Raw genomic sequence first — 17,787 nt, forward strand, 5'->3', positions numbered from 1 at the left:
GTAGGTATGTGGATGGGTGGGGGGAGTCAGATCAAGAAGGCATAGAACGCCGAGTTAATAGACTTGAAGGTCTGGAGGGAGGTACAATTGTGAGTCTCTGAAAAGGTGATGCCTATGAGAGCCATTTGAACCACAGGGAATACAGGTGACAGTGGAAAGGGAAACAGGATTCTGTAGGGTCACTGCATCACCTGTCTTCCCAGCTTAGGCTCCTGAGTCAGGGCATTGAGTTGTGGAGACTCAGGTCTAAACTGAGTTATTTGCTTGAATTTCATTCATCTCCTGAGAGGAGAATTAAGAAGACCGTGCTCCTGAGAAAGTAGTCATGTGATAACTTTCACAGATTGATCAATGAGTTCTGATTTGTTATAAAATTTAAATATAAACTTTTAAAAATTCTAGCAGATTCCAGAGAAATTTGGAGAAGCCTTAGAAGAAAACATAACTGACATTTTTCAAAGAGGAGTTTGGGGTACCACCTCACCCTGAGAATAAGGTTCAGGGAAATGACTTCTGATACTTATTCAGTCCAAGATCCTGGTTGGGGCAGTTCTTATGCATTAGGATGCCACCCTTGACCTGAGGCCTCTAATTGTGTATGTTTTCACATGTCTATCTTTCAGACACCTAGTGGCAGCAGGATGAGTGCAGAGGCAAGTGCCCGGCCTCTGAGAGTGGGCTCCCGTGTGGAGGTGATTGGAAAAGGCCACCGAGGTACTGTGGCCTATGTGGGAGCCACACTCTTTGCCACTGGCAAGTGGGTAGGTGTGATCCTGGACGAAGCAAAGGGCAAGAATGATGGAACTGTCCAAGGCAGGAAGTACTTCACTTGTGATGAAGGGCATGGCATCTTTGTTCGCCAATCCCAGGTACTCACATTCTGCTTCTGTGTCTATGTGTGTGTGTATGTGCATGTATCTGTTGTATATGTTAGTTCTTCCTTTTCCTGGGCATGGGCACAAGCCTCTGGTTGGGAGAGTGAGAAATAGTTGGGGAGGAAAGAATGGATGAAGGCTTCCATCCTTTGGGAAGCCGCCCTATACTTCTGGCTTGCTTGGAGACCAGGGAGTGGGCCATATTACAGCCATTCTTGATCTGGCTGTATTGAATCTATTCTGTGGCCTCAGATCCAGGTATTTGAAGATGGAGCAGATACTACTTCCCCAGAGACACCTGATTCTTCTGCCTCAAAAGTCCTCAAAAGAGGTAACAACCAGCCACTTAAGTTGCCTCCTCACATCCAGGAGTCCCTAGGACTTCCTTTCCATAACATGGAGCCACAGTGGATCCTGAGATTTTTTTTCCATCACCATCATATTCCCATTTTATATCTTGTCTTACCCCACCATGATATTCTGTGCCTCTACCCCTCTATACAAGCACACACTTTGTTTCTGTTTGCTTTCCACAGAGGGAACTGATGCAGGTGCGAAGACTAGCAAACTGGTAAGTGATTTGGGGGTGGGAGTGGGAGTAATAGAGGTAGGAGAAGAAGAACAAGAGGAAGGATACCCAGTGCTAGGCAGGTAGAAACAGTAGGTGAATCCAAACCGAGTTAGCCTTCTAGTCTTTCTAGCCTCCCTGAGAAGGAAGCTTTCAGGGTACGAGTTGCTGTATTATAGTAAAAATGGTAGCAGGGAAAAACTCTCATGCCCCAGAAGTTTAGGGTCATATGGTATTGAGCTCGGGGTAATAAGAAGAACAAGTCTGACCCCAGTAATGTAGCTAACTTCTTACCTTTGGTATCCAAAGATGCTAATGATTATAGGGTAGAAGGTAAAGGAAGATGGAATTCTCTTACTAATAAGTAAATGGCAAGGAGATGGGCACCCTGCTTCCTGTTTTAGTCTGTATGTAGAGGGCCCTTCCTAGCTTCCCTCTGTCAATCTGTGTAAGGTGTGTGAGGTAGGGCTCCAGACTGCAGCTTCTCTGGGCCAGAATGTGAACATCCTGGAAGCTGATCCTTGAGGAAACCCTCATCTTGCTTGTGGGTTGACAGTGACCTGAATCCCTCTCTTACCTGTGTATGCCTAGTTGGTCTTAACACCTACTCTCGGGATGTCTGGCCAGTTAGTACAATGTGATGTTTGTTCTCTAACTCTGCCCTTTCCTACTCATGCAGCGGGGACTGAAGCCTAAGAAGGTGGTGTGTTTACTATTTGTGCGTGGGTGGGTGAAGGCTGTGAGCCCCCTCTCCACCTGTCCTGCATGTCCCTGGGATGCTGCATGTATGTGTGTGTGACCTTGGGGCTGGGATGGCCAGAGGAAATGGCAGCTTTGGCTTTCAGAGTTCCTTTGAGCTGTGCAAGAACATCAGGCTCAGTGTTCAAGTCCAGGTAGTACCCATCATTGACAATTTCCCCTGCCCCAGGACTCCAGGTCAAAGACTTCCTATAAGCATTTGACTATAAATAGCAACAGCATAAAATAGAGCATTTACTGGGTTACTGTGGGTTCCCACTTAGCCTGAGCTTGGGGACCCATGGGAAGATAGACTGGAGGATAAGATTGGGAAAAGTACCAAGTAAGGTGGTTGTGCAAGGAGAAAGGGAACAGAGCACAGAAAGAATAATCCCTATTTGGAAAGCCTGAGAGTCTTTTCGTGCCTACCTCTGGGTGGGTACTGCCATAAATACCCACCCCCACTCTCCCCCACTCTGCCCATCAGCCTTTCCCTGCCTCCTCCTTTCTCTGGTGATGTGCCTCAGACCTACCTCCTACCAGTTGCAGCCTTCCATCCACCGTCATTGGAATGGGGCTCAACTGGGCCACCTCCCCTCCCAACCACAGACTCTTTTAAACTCTTAGATAGCTGCCATGACCACTTCCTCACACCAGCCCCTGCGTGGGCCTCTGCCCAAGCTGTCTCCAACCTGCATGTGCCTGTCTGACCTGTACCTACTGTGCTGTATGTACAATACTGTGATTTCCTTGTTGCCAACTTGTCTCAGGCCTTTGTGACATTGCATGGAGAGCTGCTGGGTTGGGGCAGTGGGAGGGTAGTGGAAAACACCTTTTCAACTCCTGGCTGGTGATGGGTCCTCACTTTGGAGTTGTGCCATGATAGAGATGACAGGCTGATACTTGCTTTGGGGCCTAGCTCTGGGTAGGAATGGCAATGCCAGGAAAATAATGCTGTAAAGGATGCTGGGCCCATTCCAGGGTCATAAAAACTTGGTTTTGTCCCTTGATTATTGTCTTCTGGTTGGGGCTTCCATCTCACCTCAGGCCCCTGAATAGAGAAAAGCACGAGACTATAGTCTGATATCCATGGAGAAGGTCTGGCCATAGGTTGATCTGACCCTGAACTGGGGCTTGATTAATGCCCAAATCCTGGGGCTTTGGCAGCTGCCTGGAAATATATAGCAAAGCCCAGCCCTTCTTTCTGTACTCACAGTGGTAAATGTCAGTCAAATAGTGAGTTCCCCCTGTCCCTAGTCTTCCTCACCAATGGTGCTCTCAAAGCAGATCACTTAACTTAGGGTCCCTGCTCTCATCCTCGTGGAATAGGAAGCCAGTTCCAGAGCAAAATAGCATGCTTTGAAGGGGAGGGCAGAAGAGAACCCAGATGTCTCTACTAAGTGCTCAGTTCTTTCTGGAAGCCCTTTAGAGATAGGCTTTGACCTGCCTACAACCTGGGAATGGTTGGGAGAGAAACCCAACTCTGTCATTGGAGCTGCTATTGCCCAGACAGAATGTTTCCCAGAGTTCTTTAATCACTCTATGTGCTCCTCAGAGCTGAGCCTGTTGCTGGCTGGAGGGATGCTCTGGCTATGTGTGCTGGATAAGAGACTCATAAGGGGGTTGCCAGGGTGTATGAGACAAGTGGAGTTGATGAGGTTGTGGAGAGTAGCAAATGTGAATATTAGAGATGGAGCAGGAAGGCCCTTATGTCCCTGCCCAGAGATGCTCTGGTCCCATAGGTTATCATGTCTGGCATGACATCTGGCCCAGTTTCTTGGAGCAAGCTCTTGGGGAAGGGCAAGGAAGGTGGAGAGAGGAGACAGAACCTGTACTTAGAAGGAAGCAGCAAGGCGGGCTCTACACGGGACTTTGTCCAGTCAGAAGAGGAGGAGGAGCCATTAGAGCCTGGGTGGTTGCTAGGTGACTGAGGAGCCGTGGCTCCACCTCCGCGGAGCAGAGGAGGGTGGGTGCATGACGTCAGGTGGAGCTGGTGCTGCGGCCACTGAGGCTGCCATCAGCCTAAGCTGGCGAACTGGGCCAGGCGCCGCTCCGCCCTGGTGCCTGTCGGAGCCTAGTGGTCCCGCTGTGCACCTGGGGGGGCCTCTGTGTAGAGCGGCAGCTATTTGCAAGCTGGGACGCTGCTGCACCGGGAAGCTGAGGCTGCATTGTTGGGATTTGATGCACTAATCTCCTGTCTCCGCCGCCTTTTCCTCTGTTCGGTCTCTTTCCTTCCCTCCCTCCCTTCGTCTGTCCGTCCTCTGTGTGTTCGTCTATCCTTCTCTGTCTCTCCTCTTTCCTTTCCTTGCTTTCTTTGGTTTTCTGCAATCATGAGACAGGCACCGACAGCCCGAAAGGTACTCTTGCTTTCTCTGGTCCTGCTGCCGGGTTGCCAGGGCAATGGAGGCAGCAGGCGGTGGGGGTGGGGGCTGATCAACTTCATCTGTCTACCTGGTGGGGGGAGGAGGGTGAGGATGAAGATGGGGGGCAGGGAGAGGTATGTGTCACTACCATGCCCCACGCCCTGGGCATTTGCTCCCTGCCCTGCCTCCTTTTGGCACTGACTGAGTCCGTGTTCCAGGCCTTGTACCCAGTAGCCTCAAAGGCTTGGGCTTCAGGCAGCCTCTGCTGCAAACTGGCTCTGGGAGTTTCCTGTGGTAGAATGTGGGGAAGCAGGCTCAAGGGTCCCAGTGCCTCTAGCAGGCCTACTTATCTCACTCAGCCTTTGCTGGAATGCCTGTTGGTTGTTTTCCCAGCATCTCCCTTCCCCTTGGGTTTGTATCAGGTTGGTTTCCCGGGGTAGGATAGAGACCCTAGAATAGTTTTTGACCAACAGCTATGGAAGCTTAGCTCAGAGAAGGAGGGTTAGGGATTGATCTCCTTGGGCTTAGTAACATATCCTGAAAACAGGATCCAAGCCATATCTTATCTTTGTCAGAGCAGTGAGACACTGGGTATCAAGAATGCTGTTTGGGAGCTGGTGTTAGTTGTCCATTTACCACTTTGCAGTAACCTGAAGGGTTCCTAGATAAGGCAATAGTTTCTCTCTGCTGCTGCCCACCCCCACCTCCTTTCGTAGAGCTGGGGTGGGGTTACTTTGCTGAGCTCTGGACTTCTGCTAATGCAGTATTCATGGTCCTGACACCTGAGCCCTCTGCTCTAGGGATGGGGACTACTGCAGGGTATGGTCCTGGGAAAAGGGGATTGGGGAAAGGGAGGGCAGCAGCTTTGTTCTGTCTTAGGGACCTGATCTCCCACTTCTAGGCTTATAGGACTCTTGCTATATAGGGTTTCTAGAGACTCCTCTGTGGAGTTCAATACTTAAAGGAAGAAGCTGACCTGGGAAAGTCCTTGGCAGTGATGGCTGGGTGGGGCCTCTGGCTCTGGGCTGGAAAGGGAGAGGTTGTTCAGAAGGACAGTCTCTGGAGACCCTCTCACCAGCTGCTGCCTCTGGTCTCCTGTGGCTCAGACTAGGAGACAGACTTCAGTGATTCTCAGGGTATCTGAAGGAGTGAGGCCTGCCAGGGTTGGGCAAAAGTGGGGGCAGGAACTAAGGAACAGCAGTTCTGGGATTCTAGAGTAGGAACATAGTGACTCACTGGAGGGAAAAGGGGATGGGATTGGGGGGGCAGGGGGATGGCTAAGTAGCCCCATCCTTGTTACTTCTTCTGCTCTCATTGCTGTCCCTTTTGCTGTCTGTCTTTCTGCCATTATCCTTTCTTTCCTGACTACTTCTCTGGCTCCTGTTGCCTGTCCAGACCACAACTCGGCGGCCCAAGGTGAGAAAAAACAGGCCCCTGTGCAGGCACTGCTAAGTATACATCTTAGGCATTTGCTTGTATGTGGGCATATGTATGATCAAGTAAAAGTTGGTCACAGTGCATCCTAGGTTTTCTTTGAGGGGAAAGGGGGGCTGGGGTGATAGCAGCCCTCTCCAATGGGAAGTGACTTTTGGTTCTTAGGAGGTTTTCTAAGCCAATACCTTGAATGCAAAAGAGAATGAGTGGGGTCATGGGTTAAAGCAGGCTTTCTTGAACAAGGACATTTTGACGACTTTTGAGGGGAGGGATTGGAAGAAAGGTGAAGAACTTGGCAGGGTAAAATCTCAGGGGAAAAGGAGGTAAGTGTGTTTATGAAAGGCTTTGGGTGGGGGTATCTGGGATAGCACATGGTCTCTGAGTGTCAGCTCACTGGGAGAGCTTCCAGGGTCAGCACTGCTAGGGAGGGCCCCAGGCCCCAGGCTTCAAGGCAGCTCCTCCTATATTCCACAGGGCCTAGGTACTGTTTCCTGATTGGAGCTCTTCTGTCTTAGGGGAGGGAGATGATGGAAGGGTTGTTTCAAGTGGGAGTCAAGGCGTACAACTTTCACCTTGGCCTTTTTATCTGCAAGATTCCCTGAAATAGACCAAAGGAGGGAGATTCAGCTTGACTCCCAAAGAACAGAAAGGGCCTAGCAGGGGTAGAGAGCCTGGTACCCCTTTTAGCCCAGCCTTCTCTGGGAACATGAATATTAGAGAACAAAGTCTAATCTGTTCTTTTTCTCTAGGAATGACATTGTTGTGGTATTTTTCCCTGTAGGGGAGGAGGGAGTAGATCTGGGGCCAGGATGGGACTGGGTATATTAAGAAATTGCTAGAATGATAATAAATGGGTCACAGAGGGGAGTTCTGGGGAGTAAGGGATTCTGCTCTAAAGGGCAGTGCCAGAGCTGGGAGGAATGTGGGGTCAGTGCCAAGGGAGGAGCCTTATAATCTTATATCTTCCCCCATCCTTTCCTCCCTCACTCCTCTGCCTCCTTTCCTTCTCCTGTCCTTTGTCACTCTTTCTCTGACTCTCTGTCATTTTCCCTCTCCCTTTCACTGTTTCTCCATTCTCACTGTGCTTTGATTCTCTTTGCTTTTTCCCTTCTCTGTCTTCTTCCCTTGCCATATTCTCATATTCTGTCTCTTTCCCTTTTACCACCCTTCTTTGTTCTCTTTCTGATCTGCTCCTATCCTCTCTGAATAGCCCACCCGCCCAGCCAGTACTGGGGTGTCTGGGGCCAGTAGCTCTCTGGGTCCCTCTGGCTCAGCATCAGCAGGTGAGCTGAGCAGCAGTGAGCCCAGCACCCCAGCTCAGACTCCGCTGGCAGCACCCATCATCCCCACACCGGTCCTCACCTCTCCTGGAGCAGCCCCGCCACTTCCTTCTCCCTCCAAGGTAAGGACTGGGTTTGAGGTGAGGGAGAATTAAGACACCATGAGGTCTGTGATCCCTGGCTAAGTCTTGAAAACTTCCCAGGATTGATAAAGACCCAAAACTTGGATCAGAAAGGGTGGGGACATAGTATGTGGAGGTCTTGCTACTGACTGAGCTACCCTTTCCTTTCTTGCCCCTCTCCCATACTCTTCCCATACACACTATGCCATGGTTTCCTCTTAGATTTGTGTATGCTACTTGATTTTGACTCTGGGGTTGGAGTGAAGTTTACACACATTCTTGTCTTTTTTTCCCTTGGTAGAGTGCTGTGGCGTCACAACTCACAGCAACCTCTAGCTCTTGGGCTTAGGTGATTCCCTTGCCTCAGCCTCCCGAGTAGCTGGGACTACAGGCGCCTGCCACAACGCTTGGCTATTTTTTTGTTGCAGTTTGGCCGAGGTCGGGTTTGAACCCACCACCCTCAGTATATGGGGCCAGCGCCAGGTGCTGCCCCACACATTCTTGTCTTGATGGGAAGGAAGGTTGGGCTGTGCATAAACTACAGGGCCCCTCCTTTGCAGGAGGAAGAGGGACTGAGGGCCCAGGTGCGGGACCTGGAGGAGAAACTGGAGACTCTGCGTCTGAAACGGGCAGAAGACAAGGCAAAGCTAAAAGAGCTGGAGAAACACAAGATCCAGCTGGAGCAGGTGCAGGAATGGAAGAGCAAAATGCAGGAGCAGCAGGCAGACTTGCAGCGGCGTCTCAAGGAGGCGCGGAAGGTGGGGCTTAGGGTGAAGGTGGTGGCTGGGGAGGCTGAGAGACCCAAGGAAGTGTGCTGGAACCTAAACTGGAACTGGAGCCTGGAACACCCTGTGAGAAAGGGTGGCATGAGGCATCTCTGTGCTTATACTCCCTCTTATCTCCCCCCTTCCTCAGGAAGCCAAGGAAGCCCTGGAGGCTAAGGAACGCTACATGGAGGAGATGGCTGACACTGCTGATGCCATCGAGATGGCCACTCTAGACAAGGAGATGGCTGAAGAGCGGGCTGAGTCTCTGCAGCAGGAGGTGGAGGCACTGAAGGAGCGTGTGGATGAGCTCACCACTGACTTGGAGATCCTTAAGGCCGAGATTGAAGAGAAGGGTAAGGGGCTAAGAGCTGCTGGGGACCAAATGGTGGGTGAAAACCAGGTCTGAAAGTGTTAATGGTCTTCTGCAGGCTCAGATGGGGCTGCGTCCAGTTATCAGCTCAAACAGCTCGAGGAGCAGAATGCCCGCCTGAAGGATGCCCTGGTGAGGTAGGGCCTTCTTCATTGCATGGCCCAGGCATGCATTCTCCTGTCTCCAAATGTGGTAGAGCACCCATTGCCCAGTGACTCAGATACAGGCTTTCCTTCTCTCTTCCCATTTCCCCACAGGATGCGGGATCTTTCTTCCTCAGAAAAACAAGAGCATGTGAAACTCCAGAAGCTCATGGAAAAGAAGAACCAAGAGCTGGAAGTTGTGAGGCAACAGCGGGAGCGTCTGCAGGAGGAGCTGAACCAGGCAGAGAGCACCATTGATGAACTGAAGGAGCAGGTCTGGGGAGCACAGCCCCTTGCTCAGAATCCCCCTACCTGATTCTCCTATCGATATTTCCTCTTTCTAGGCACCTACCAGCAACCCTTCTCCTCTTTCCCTCCCTGGAACACAGGTGGATGCTGCTCTGGGTGCTGAGGAGATGGTGGAGATGCTGACAGACCGGAACCTGAATCTCGAAGAGAAAGTGCGGGAGTTGAGAGAGACAGTGGGAGACTTGGTAAGAGAAGAGCAGACCCTTGACTTCTGACCCTGATGGCGGGTGTTTGGAAGGGACCTGGTGAGACAGAGATTAACATATGATTCCCACCCTTTGAGCAGGGTGTGTGGTGAGGGGACCCATCCTAGCCTTGCTACCCTCACCCTGCCTTTCCTTTGACCCAACTACCTTGTGGTGTCCCAGGAAGCGATGAATGAGATGAACGATGAGCTGCAGGAGAATGCACGTGAGACAGAACTGGAGCTGCGAGAGCAGCTGGACATGGCAGGTGCCCGAGTGCGTGAGGCCCAGAAGCGTGTGGAGGCAGCCCAGGAGACTGTTGCAGACTACCAGCAAACCATCAAGAAGTACCGCCAGCTGACTGCCCATCTACAGGTGCCATTCCCCTCCACCCCTGATTTCTGCCCTGATCACTCCAGGGCTCCCTCGTCACCCAGCTGTGTCTAACTGTTTCTGCTCCCAGGACGTGAATCGGGAATTGACAAATCAGCAGGAAGCATCTGTGGAGCGGCAGCAGCAACCTCCTCCAGAGACCTTTGACTTCAAAATCAAGTTTGCTGAGACTAAGGCTCATGCCAAGGTTAGGAAATTGGGTGGGACTGAGGGATGGGGTATTAAGAAGCCAGGCTGGATATGGCTGTGGGCTGACCTGGCATGGGGTTCTGGGCTTCCAGTGGAAGGGGGTTGCATTGTGTGGTGATTGGAAGATTTCTAACTTACGATTGTCCTAGAAGCAAGGGACCTGGTGGAGCAAGCTATGATGGTTTGGGAACTTTCTACCATGGCTGAGAGCTCCCTTCCTATGCACCTCACAGGCAATTGAGATGGAATTAAGGCAGATGGAGGTGGCCCAGGCCAATCGGCACATGTCCCTGCTGACAGCTTTCATGCCTGACAGCTTTCTTCGGCCAGGTGGGGACCATGACTGTGTCCTGGTGCTGCTGCTCATGCCTCGTCTCATTTGCAAGGTATAGTCAATCAATGACATGTTCAATAGAAATCTCTATCCACAAAGAGTTTATCATGCAGTGGAGGAACACAGAGTTAGCAAAGTCATGGATAAATATGTATTACAAATTCTGTTTTAAGAAAGAGAGGTAGATTCTTTGACAGAGCACAATTGGGGATTTGATTTAGATGGGGGTAGAACATGACTGAAGGAATAATGTTTGAGCTGAGGGACAGAAGGTGATTAGGAGTCATCTAGAGGGATGATTGGCAAGATAGCATTCTAGGTAGAGAGAAAGCAGGAATGGTAGTTTTAAGTCAGTAAAGAGCTTGGTCCCATTGGTCCCACTACTTTTTGATTTTTACATCCTGATTTCTCAGTCTCCAGTAGTCACGTCATTACCCTTTCCCCATGTAAGATTCCCCACCCATCTAAGAGCTATTTCTACTTTCTCTCCCAAGTATGTCCATGCTACTAGCATAGTTGCTAAGCTCTGTGTCCATATTCCATAGTCTGTTCTCCATCTTCTGCTCTGAGTCCCAGGTCCCTGGTACATCTTCCCACAGGCAGAGCTGATCCGGAAGCAGGCCCAGGAAAAGTTTGAACTAAGTGAGAACTGTTCAGAGCGTCCTGGACTGCGAGGAGCTGCCGGAGAGCAGCTCAGCTTTGCTGCTGGGCTGGTATACTCCCTGAGTCTGCTGCAGGCCACGCTCCACCGCTATGAGCAGTAAGTGACTCCTGACTCCCCCACTCCAGGGCCACGTGGAACTGAGATTGCCTGGCAGACCTTGGCCTCACAAAGTCCTTCTTTGATCTTTAGTGCCCTTTCTCAATGCAATGTGGATGTGTATAAAAAAGTAGGCAGCCTTTACCCTGAGATGAGTGCCCATGAACGCTCCTTGGATTTCCTTATTGAGCTGCTGCACAAGGATCAGCTGGATGAGACTGTCAATGTGGAGCCTCTCACCAAGGCCATTAAGTACTACCAGGTCTGGGGCTAGAATTCAGGGTTGGGGTGGGAGGCCAAGAAACTTTAACCTGATGAGGGCTATTTCAATGTATTCAAGGTTGTGTGTTGTGGGTTGGCTGCTTGAGGCCTGGTTTGCTCTTAGATGAACTTGCCTTACAGTGCAACTGCTTAAGAGGTTTTGTTTTCTTGCTTTTCATTTCTTGGAGGTTTTATACTTCTGGAGATTCATGGTGATCAGTGCTCAAACTACAATTTAGGAAGAACTCCCCACCTTTCCAGGGCTGACTATTTCTTTTGTCATCCCTCCTCAGCATCTATACAGCATCCACCTTGCCGAACAGCCTGAGGACAGTACCATGCAGCTGGCGGACCACATTAAGGTGAAGTGTCTGGGCCGATGGTTGCGTCCCCTGTAGAAATCACAAATGGAAGGCATCAGATGAAGAGATCAGGCCTCTGAAGGATATCACATCAGACTGGGACAGGGTCACCAAACCAGATTAGAGAAGGCAAAGGACTCACTTATGTATGGGAGTGAGCAGAAGGAAGGGACTTCTAAGAGATGATGATAGGACAAACGGCTCCTATTGGCAGCTGATGAGCACATACTTCTGTCTTCACAGTTCACCCAGAGTGCCCTGGACTGCATGAGCGTGGAGGTAGGACGGCTGCGTGCCTTCTTGCAGGTGAGAACACATTTAGATCTATGTGAGCTCCTCCTTTTTCTTAGTCTTCTCACCCCTAGCCCTAACGATGATTTGGCTCTCCATTTATTTTCTTTTTCCCGAGTAGGGTGGGCAGGAGGCTACAGATATTGCCCTCTTGCTCCGGGACCTGGAAACATCTTGCAGTGACATCCGCCAGTTCTGCAAGAAGATCCGAAGGCGAATGCCAGGGACAGATGCTCCTGGGATCCCAGCTGCACTCGCCTTTGGACCACAGGTTTAGGACTGCGAGTGGGGAAGGGAAGGAAGCTGAGCCGGAAGGGCCTAGCACTTTGAGATGTGGATCTAATCAGGGGACAAAGATGATTTGGGGTAGCTGGGAAGTGTGGTGCTGGAACCAGGGTGGGCTCCTGACTCTGGCCTGTCACACAGGTATCTGACATACTCCTAGACTGCAGGAAACACTTGACTTGGGTAGTGGCTGTGCTACAGGAGGTGGCAGCTGCTGCTGCCCAGCTCATTGCCCCGCTGGCAGAGAACGAGGGACTGCTTGTGGCTGCCCTGGAGGAGCTGGCTTTCAAAGCAAGCGAGCAGGTGGACTGGATGGCTGGGCAGAAGGTGGTGGGGAATCAGTGACCAGTGTGAGGCACTCACTGCTGCCCTTTGCTTCTGCAGATCTATGGGACCCCTTCCAGCAGCCCCTATGAGTGTCTGCGTCAGTCCTGCAACATCCTCATCAGCACCATGAACAAGCTGGCCACAGCCATGCAGGAGGGAGAATATGATGCAGAGCGGCCTCCCAGCAAGGTAGGTGGAGATTTCCTTGGAGAGTCTACAGAGGCTGGAGTTGTAGGGCTGCTGCTAGTTGTGGGAGGGTGGGAGACAAGAGAAAGACATCTGAGAGCACCATCTTGCCTAGAAGACAAATTTCCTTATGAGTGGATCTGAAAGGTACACATTGGTGATCTCCTCTCTCCACCCCCACCCTCTGACCCACCCCATTCCTTAGCCTCCCCCAGTTGAGTTGCGGGCTGCAGCCCTTCGAGCTGAAATCACAGATGCTGAAGGCCTTGGTTTGAAGCTTGAAGATCGAGAGACAGTCATCAAGGAGTTGAAGAAGTCACTCAAGATTAAGGTGAGGGAAGGATAGGCTTAGGATCCGGGGGCCAGAGTTGGTGGGACCCAGGGCAGCAGTGAGTGTTGAGGATAGGGATTGAGATGAATTAGGGGTTGGGAGAAGGGGGGGGCTGTGATCGATGGGAGCTCTAGTGAGCCCTCAGAGAATGTTCTATCTCATGGTCTAGCCCAGGTTCCTGGGACCAAGGGGAGGATATAAGGGAACTAGAAGCTCTCTGTCCTTGTCCAGGGGGAGGAACTGAGTGAAGCCAATGTGCGGTTGAGCCTCCTGGAGAAGAAGCTCGACAGTGCTGCCAAGGATGCAGATGAGCGCATTGAGAAAGTCCAGACTCGGCTGGAGGAGACCCAGACACTGCTGCGGAGGAAGGAGAAGTCAGGCACCTTCCCTGGGGGCCTGCTTTCTCCAATCCTCCCTCCTGCCGGAGGCTCTCTGCCTCCTAATACATCCCCCTGCTCACCCTATAGTAGTGAGACTCTCCCTGTTGCCCTTCCTCACTGCCAACCTCACTGTATTACCCTCACCTGAGCCTTTGCTGTCCTGCCCTGGTTCTCACCAGCAGTGTTGCTCCAAGGACTTCTCAGGATTGAATAGGTAGGGGACCTGTGGCGAAGGGACACTGCCCAAGTCCAAATTCTCTTCCACAGAGAGTTTGAGGAGACGATGGATGCACTCCAGGCTGACATTGATCAGCTGGAAGCAGAGAAGGCAGAGCTAAAGCAGAGGCTACACAGCCAGTCCAAGCGTACAGTCGAGGGACTCCGGGGGTCCCCTCCCTCAGGCATTGCTACCTTGGTCTCTGGCATTGCTGGTGGTGAGTACAGTGGGATAAGAGCACTGGTGCAGAGGAGATTGTCTTCTGTCCTGTCCTTTGGCTCAGTTTGACCTGTGTCCTTTTCTTAACCCCCAGATGTTCAGCCAGGAATGAGCTTGCCTGGTTTCACTCTGCCAGCTTTCACCAACTTCCTTCAAAGATACATGCTGAGTTTCTCTAACCAAATGAGGGCATTACTAAATGGTCATTGAAGCCTAGAATAACAAAAGCAGTTGGACTCTAGTAGATGTCCCTTCTGGGTCTGCAGTGTGGCCTTTTTGTTTTAGCCCTGCATCCCAGGGCCTGCCTGATGCCTGCTGTTCATTATTCCTTTGCTTGGGCACTGTCTTTCCCCACTGAGTTTACATGGCTTCATCCTGTAATGTAGTCATCTCTTTCATTGCTGAATCCTCCCCATTTTCCTTGGGGCTTGTGTTCTAACCTTTGCCTAGTCACTCAGTATGGTCAGCCTCCTCACTTGGAGTTTTTCTGGCTCCTAGGCCCAGCCTCTGAGTTTCCTTACTGAGGAGGTAGTTGCTGCCATCTTGGTTTTCATCTGCCCTGTAGTTTGTTTTTTTTTCTCTTCAGTTTCTTGCTCGCCCTTTTTACCCCTAGAAGATAAACTCCTTGCTGGCATTAAACCTTCAGGGCCTCTAGACTTTCCCTGCTGCTCCTGTGTCTTCTCAGCTGACCTCACTTAGAAAGAGTCTTGTTCTCATCAAAATCTCTGTCACTGGCACCTCTTGATCTTGGGAGGTGACCTTCCAAGATCTTAACTTTAGACACCCGTGGTGCAGTCGGCTCTGTGTTCTTGTAGGGGAATCTCCAGAATTGCTGCATCATATTGTTTTAGCACAGGCTCTTTAAATAAATGTTGGTTTGGAATTTTTTTGTTTGTTTTTTTGTGGTTTTTGGTCGTGGCTGGGTTTGAACCTGTCACCTCCAGTATATGGGGCCAGCGCCTTACTCCTTTGAGCTATGGGCACCACCCCGTTGGTTTGGAATTTATGAAACTTCCCACGAAAAGGAGGGGACCTTTTGCCTCAGAGCAATGGGGAAACCTGAGGAGTAAGGGAGTATATTTGCATTCTCCACTGAAGCTGTGCTGCTGGGTGAGCACTAAGGATGCAGACACAGGGGGTCTCTGGAGATGGGGCCCAAATGCGGCCTCTAGCACACACTTACTTGGCCATTCTTCTCATAGCCACACTCCCATTTGCTTTCTTTTTTACACATATCTAGTCTTCCCCAAAGGGAGGGGCAGGGCCAGAGTCTTGTTGGTGAATGTCTGGTGATCAGGAAAAGGGTTTTCCTACAGATTATGCCCAGGATTCCTCTGGTGTGTCTTCCTAACCCCCAAGTCATCCAATTCCTCTCTCTCCTCTTTTCCTGCTTCCCCATGGGCTATCCTGAACACAGAAGAACAGCAGCGAGGTAGAGATCCACCCTGGTTGGGGGTTACCAAGGCTGGTGGGAATTGGAGTTGGGGGAGCAGGGTGAAGTTTTCCCCTTGGAAAGCCAGGGCTGGTGGAGGGAGATGAAGAAAGGAGAAGAGCAGGCATGGAGCCTTTTCACCTCCTCTTGGAGCTAATGACATTTGTTATGATACCTACAGGGGGTGCGCCTGGGCAGGCTCCAGGGTCCATGCCAGGCCCGGGGCTGGTGAAGGACTCTCCACTGCTGCTTCAGCAGATCTCTGCCATGAGGCTGCACATCTCTCAGCTCCAGCATAAGAACAGCATCCTCAAGGTCAGGGAGCCACAGACAGAACTAGGGTGGTAGATGGAGCATACCTGCCCCCTTGGTGACAGATCGCAGGAGCATTCTAGCACCTCTTACTGCTATTCCTCTCTTTTCCCCCCACAGGGAGCCCAGATGAAGGCGTCCTTGGCAGCCCTGCCCCCTCTGCATGTTGCAAAGTTATCCCTCCCACCCCACGAGGGCCCGGGTGGTGAGCTAGCAGCTGGAGCACTGTATCGTAAGACCAGCCAGCTGCTGGAGACATTGAATCAGCTAAGCACACACACCCACGTAGTAGACATCACTCGCACTAGCCCTGGTATGTACCCACCTACCCCTGACACACCACCTCTCCTTGGCCCACGGATTTAGCCCCTGCCCAGGCATTCCCCACACTGTAGAGGCTCTTCCCTACAGTATTCTTTGGCATCAGTGTTCAGTTTGCTTGATTTACCCTCTCTCTCTTAAGTGCCCATCCCATGAGAGGGTTTAGTACCTGCACTCTTGACCCTTAACCCAGTACAGCTGCCTATCTGGGCCTTGGTGGGCCTTACCAGCTTTCCTTCCCCACAGCTGCCAAGAGCCCATCAGCTCAGCTTATGGAGCAAGTGGCTCAGCTTAAGTCCCTGAGTGACACCATCGAGAAACTCAAGGTTAGCTCTGACCTTGCCCTTCCCTACCCTACAGAGCTTGCTTCAGAGCCCTCAGTGGTAGAGCCAGGCACTTTGGAGTTCCTCTGGGGCAAGCCCTGTGTTAGACGGCATCTTGGGGAGTGGGTGGAAGGGAAGGCAGGATTCTTGTCTTGGAAGCTCACTGTCTTTAAGTGCCAACAGAAGACAGATTCTTGTAACAAAATGAATGAGCAAGGATCATCTTTAGAGTGAGTAATTCAGGCTGCATTGTCTGTCAGAGTGAGGTCATCATGGGGTAGAATGGTTGGGCATGGCTTCCCAGAGCCAGTAGGATCCAAGTCAGGCCTTAAGGGATGAAGACTTGTAATGTAAGGAGGGATGTTGGAGTGGGGATTGGGTTGGACAGGAGATCCAAGTATGGTGATAGAGAAAACTGAGCCGTGGCATCTGTTATTAGTGTCTCTACCAGGGTGGTCCTGTGGGCCTTGTAGGTGTCCCCTAAATGAACCCTGTCTTCCTCTCCCTTTCCCCAGGATGAGGTCCTCAAGGAGACAGTATCTCAGCGCCCTGGAGCCACAGTACCTACCGACTTTGCTACCTTTCCTTCATCAGCTTTCCTCAGGGTAACAGGGAACATGAGGCAGAGGGTGGGACAGTATGAGGGCTCAGGTCTGTCCTCTTCCCTATTGCCAAATCTGACAGGGCTTTGGAGTCTCAGGTCCAAAACCTGCACTTCTTAGGTTATCTGGTTAAGTCTTACTTTTAAAGTAACTCAAAAGTGCTTGTAGTACTTCCAGAAATTCCAATATTTTAGCATATAAACAACTTCTTCCATGACTTTAAACACTAGGAGGGGTTCAGAACCCCATTGTCAGACGAGGTACTATGGTCACCCTGGTCTAGGAACTCAAAGGCCTCAATGTCTCAGGGGCTGCCTTGGTCTCAGTGCTCAGAGACCCCTTCAGTGGTCCACAGCTCAAGTAAGCCCCTGACCTGGGGTCCTGTTTCCCTTCCCAACCCCCAGGCCAAAGAAGAACAGCAGGATGACACTGTCTACGTGGGCAAAGTGACCTTCTCATGTGCAGCTGGCCTTGGACAGCGACACCGGCTAGTGCTAACCCAGGAGCAGCTGCACCAGCTTCATGGTCGTCTCATCTCCTAAGCACTCCTCCCCCCACAGTCCCCTTCAACCCTCATTCCCCTGGTGCCAGTCTGCCCGCTGCACAGCCATCTCAGCCAGCCTGCAGGTAGAAACATGGGGCTAAGCTCTTCCTGCCCCATTCAGCTGCACTCCCATCCCGTCAGTGCCCTACCCCTGCCCCGCGTTCCCTTATTCCCATGCCTGACCTCTGCCATAATTTGCTGTTCAGCTGCTCCCTCCTTCCTGAGGGGCCTCAGGGCATGTGGGGGGTAGGCTGAGACCCCACCACCAAAGTTTGAGTGAGGTCTCCCTGATTGAGGACTTCACCCTTTGATTAAAGCAACTTCTGCTTCAGTGCTTTCTGTGTGGTGTTGAGAGTGGGACTTAGGCCATCTGGCTCAGAGCATGAGTGGAGAAGGGATGTTGAGGAAACTTGGCTGTGTGAAACGTGAGGGCCCTTTCTGTAGTGACCAGTAGAATCCTGTGTATCTCAAAGTCATGTGCAGCAAGGGGGAAAGGGCTGGACTTCGGGCTAGGAACCTAAGTTTATTGATGGGTTTAGGAGGGCCAGCAGAGTAGCCTCTGCC

General features: G+C 51.3%; 1 protein-coding gene across 3 annotated transcripts in view; it reads left to right on the plus strand.

Moving 5' to 3' along the window:
• Nucleotides 1-17,557, plus strand: part of DCTN1 (dynactin subunit 1) — a 30,641-nt gene extending 13,084 nt beyond the window's left edge. For 2 of the 3 annotated variants that reach the window (XM_023515295.1, XM_023515296.1), the window contains exons 2-29: nucleotides 624-869; nucleotides 1,128-1,206; nucleotides 1,412-1,446; nucleotides 5,940-5,960; nucleotides 7,189-7,380; nucleotides 7,941-8,138; nucleotides 8,296-8,500; nucleotides 8,576-8,654; nucleotides 8,775-8,934; nucleotides 9,050-9,154; nucleotides 9,338-9,529; nucleotides 9,618-9,734; nucleotides 9,970-10,122; nucleotides 10,670-10,830; nucleotides 10,924-11,092; nucleotides 11,385-11,453; nucleotides 11,697-11,759; nucleotides 11,866-12,015; nucleotides 12,171-12,332; nucleotides 12,414-12,545; nucleotides 12,748-12,873; nucleotides 13,105-13,247; nucleotides 13,521-13,687; nucleotides 15,303-15,436; nucleotides 15,554-15,746; nucleotides 16,001-16,080; nucleotides 16,593-16,682; nucleotides 17,084-17,557. In XM_023515295.1, the coding sequence (XP_023371063.1) occupies nucleotides 642-869; nucleotides 1,128-1,206; nucleotides 1,412-1,446; nucleotides 5,940-5,960; nucleotides 7,189-7,380; nucleotides 7,941-8,138; nucleotides 8,296-8,500; nucleotides 8,576-8,654; nucleotides 8,775-8,934; nucleotides 9,050-9,154; nucleotides 9,338-9,529; nucleotides 9,618-9,734; nucleotides 9,970-10,122; nucleotides 10,670-10,830; nucleotides 10,924-11,092; nucleotides 11,385-11,453; nucleotides 11,697-11,759; nucleotides 11,866-12,015; nucleotides 12,171-12,332; nucleotides 12,414-12,545; nucleotides 12,748-12,873; nucleotides 13,105-13,247; nucleotides 13,521-13,687; nucleotides 15,303-15,436; nucleotides 15,554-15,746; nucleotides 16,001-16,080; nucleotides 16,593-16,682; nucleotides 17,084-17,221 (3,741 nt within the window). In that variant the 5' untranslated portion in view covers nucleotides 624-641 and the 3' untranslated portion in view covers nucleotides 17,222-17,557. The remainder of the gene's footprint in view (nucleotides 1-623; nucleotides 870-1,127; nucleotides 1,207-1,411; nucleotides 1,447-5,939; nucleotides 5,961-7,188; nucleotides 7,381-7,940; nucleotides 8,139-8,295; nucleotides 8,501-8,575; nucleotides 8,655-8,774; nucleotides 8,935-9,049; nucleotides 9,155-9,337; nucleotides 9,530-9,617; nucleotides 9,735-9,969; nucleotides 10,123-10,669; nucleotides 10,831-10,923; nucleotides 11,093-11,384; nucleotides 11,454-11,696; nucleotides 11,760-11,865; nucleotides 12,016-12,170; nucleotides 12,333-12,413; nucleotides 12,546-12,747; nucleotides 12,874-13,104; nucleotides 13,248-13,520; nucleotides 13,688-15,302; nucleotides 15,437-15,553; nucleotides 15,747-16,000; nucleotides 16,081-16,592; nucleotides 16,683-17,083) is intronic. The other variant, XM_012807406.1, reaches the window with a different exon arrangement.
• The last annotated feature ends 230 nt before the right edge of the window (nucleotides 17,558-17,787 follow it).

The sequence above is a fragment of the Otolemur garnettii genome, unplaced genomic scaffold, assembly GCF_000181295.1.
Source record: "Otolemur garnettii isolate 467f Iridium unplaced genomic scaffold, OtoGar3 scaffold00068, whole genome shotgun sequence".
In the NCBI taxonomy this organism is placed as follows: domain Eukaryota; kingdom Metazoa; phylum Chordata; class Mammalia; order Primates; family Galagidae; genus Otolemur; species Otolemur garnettii.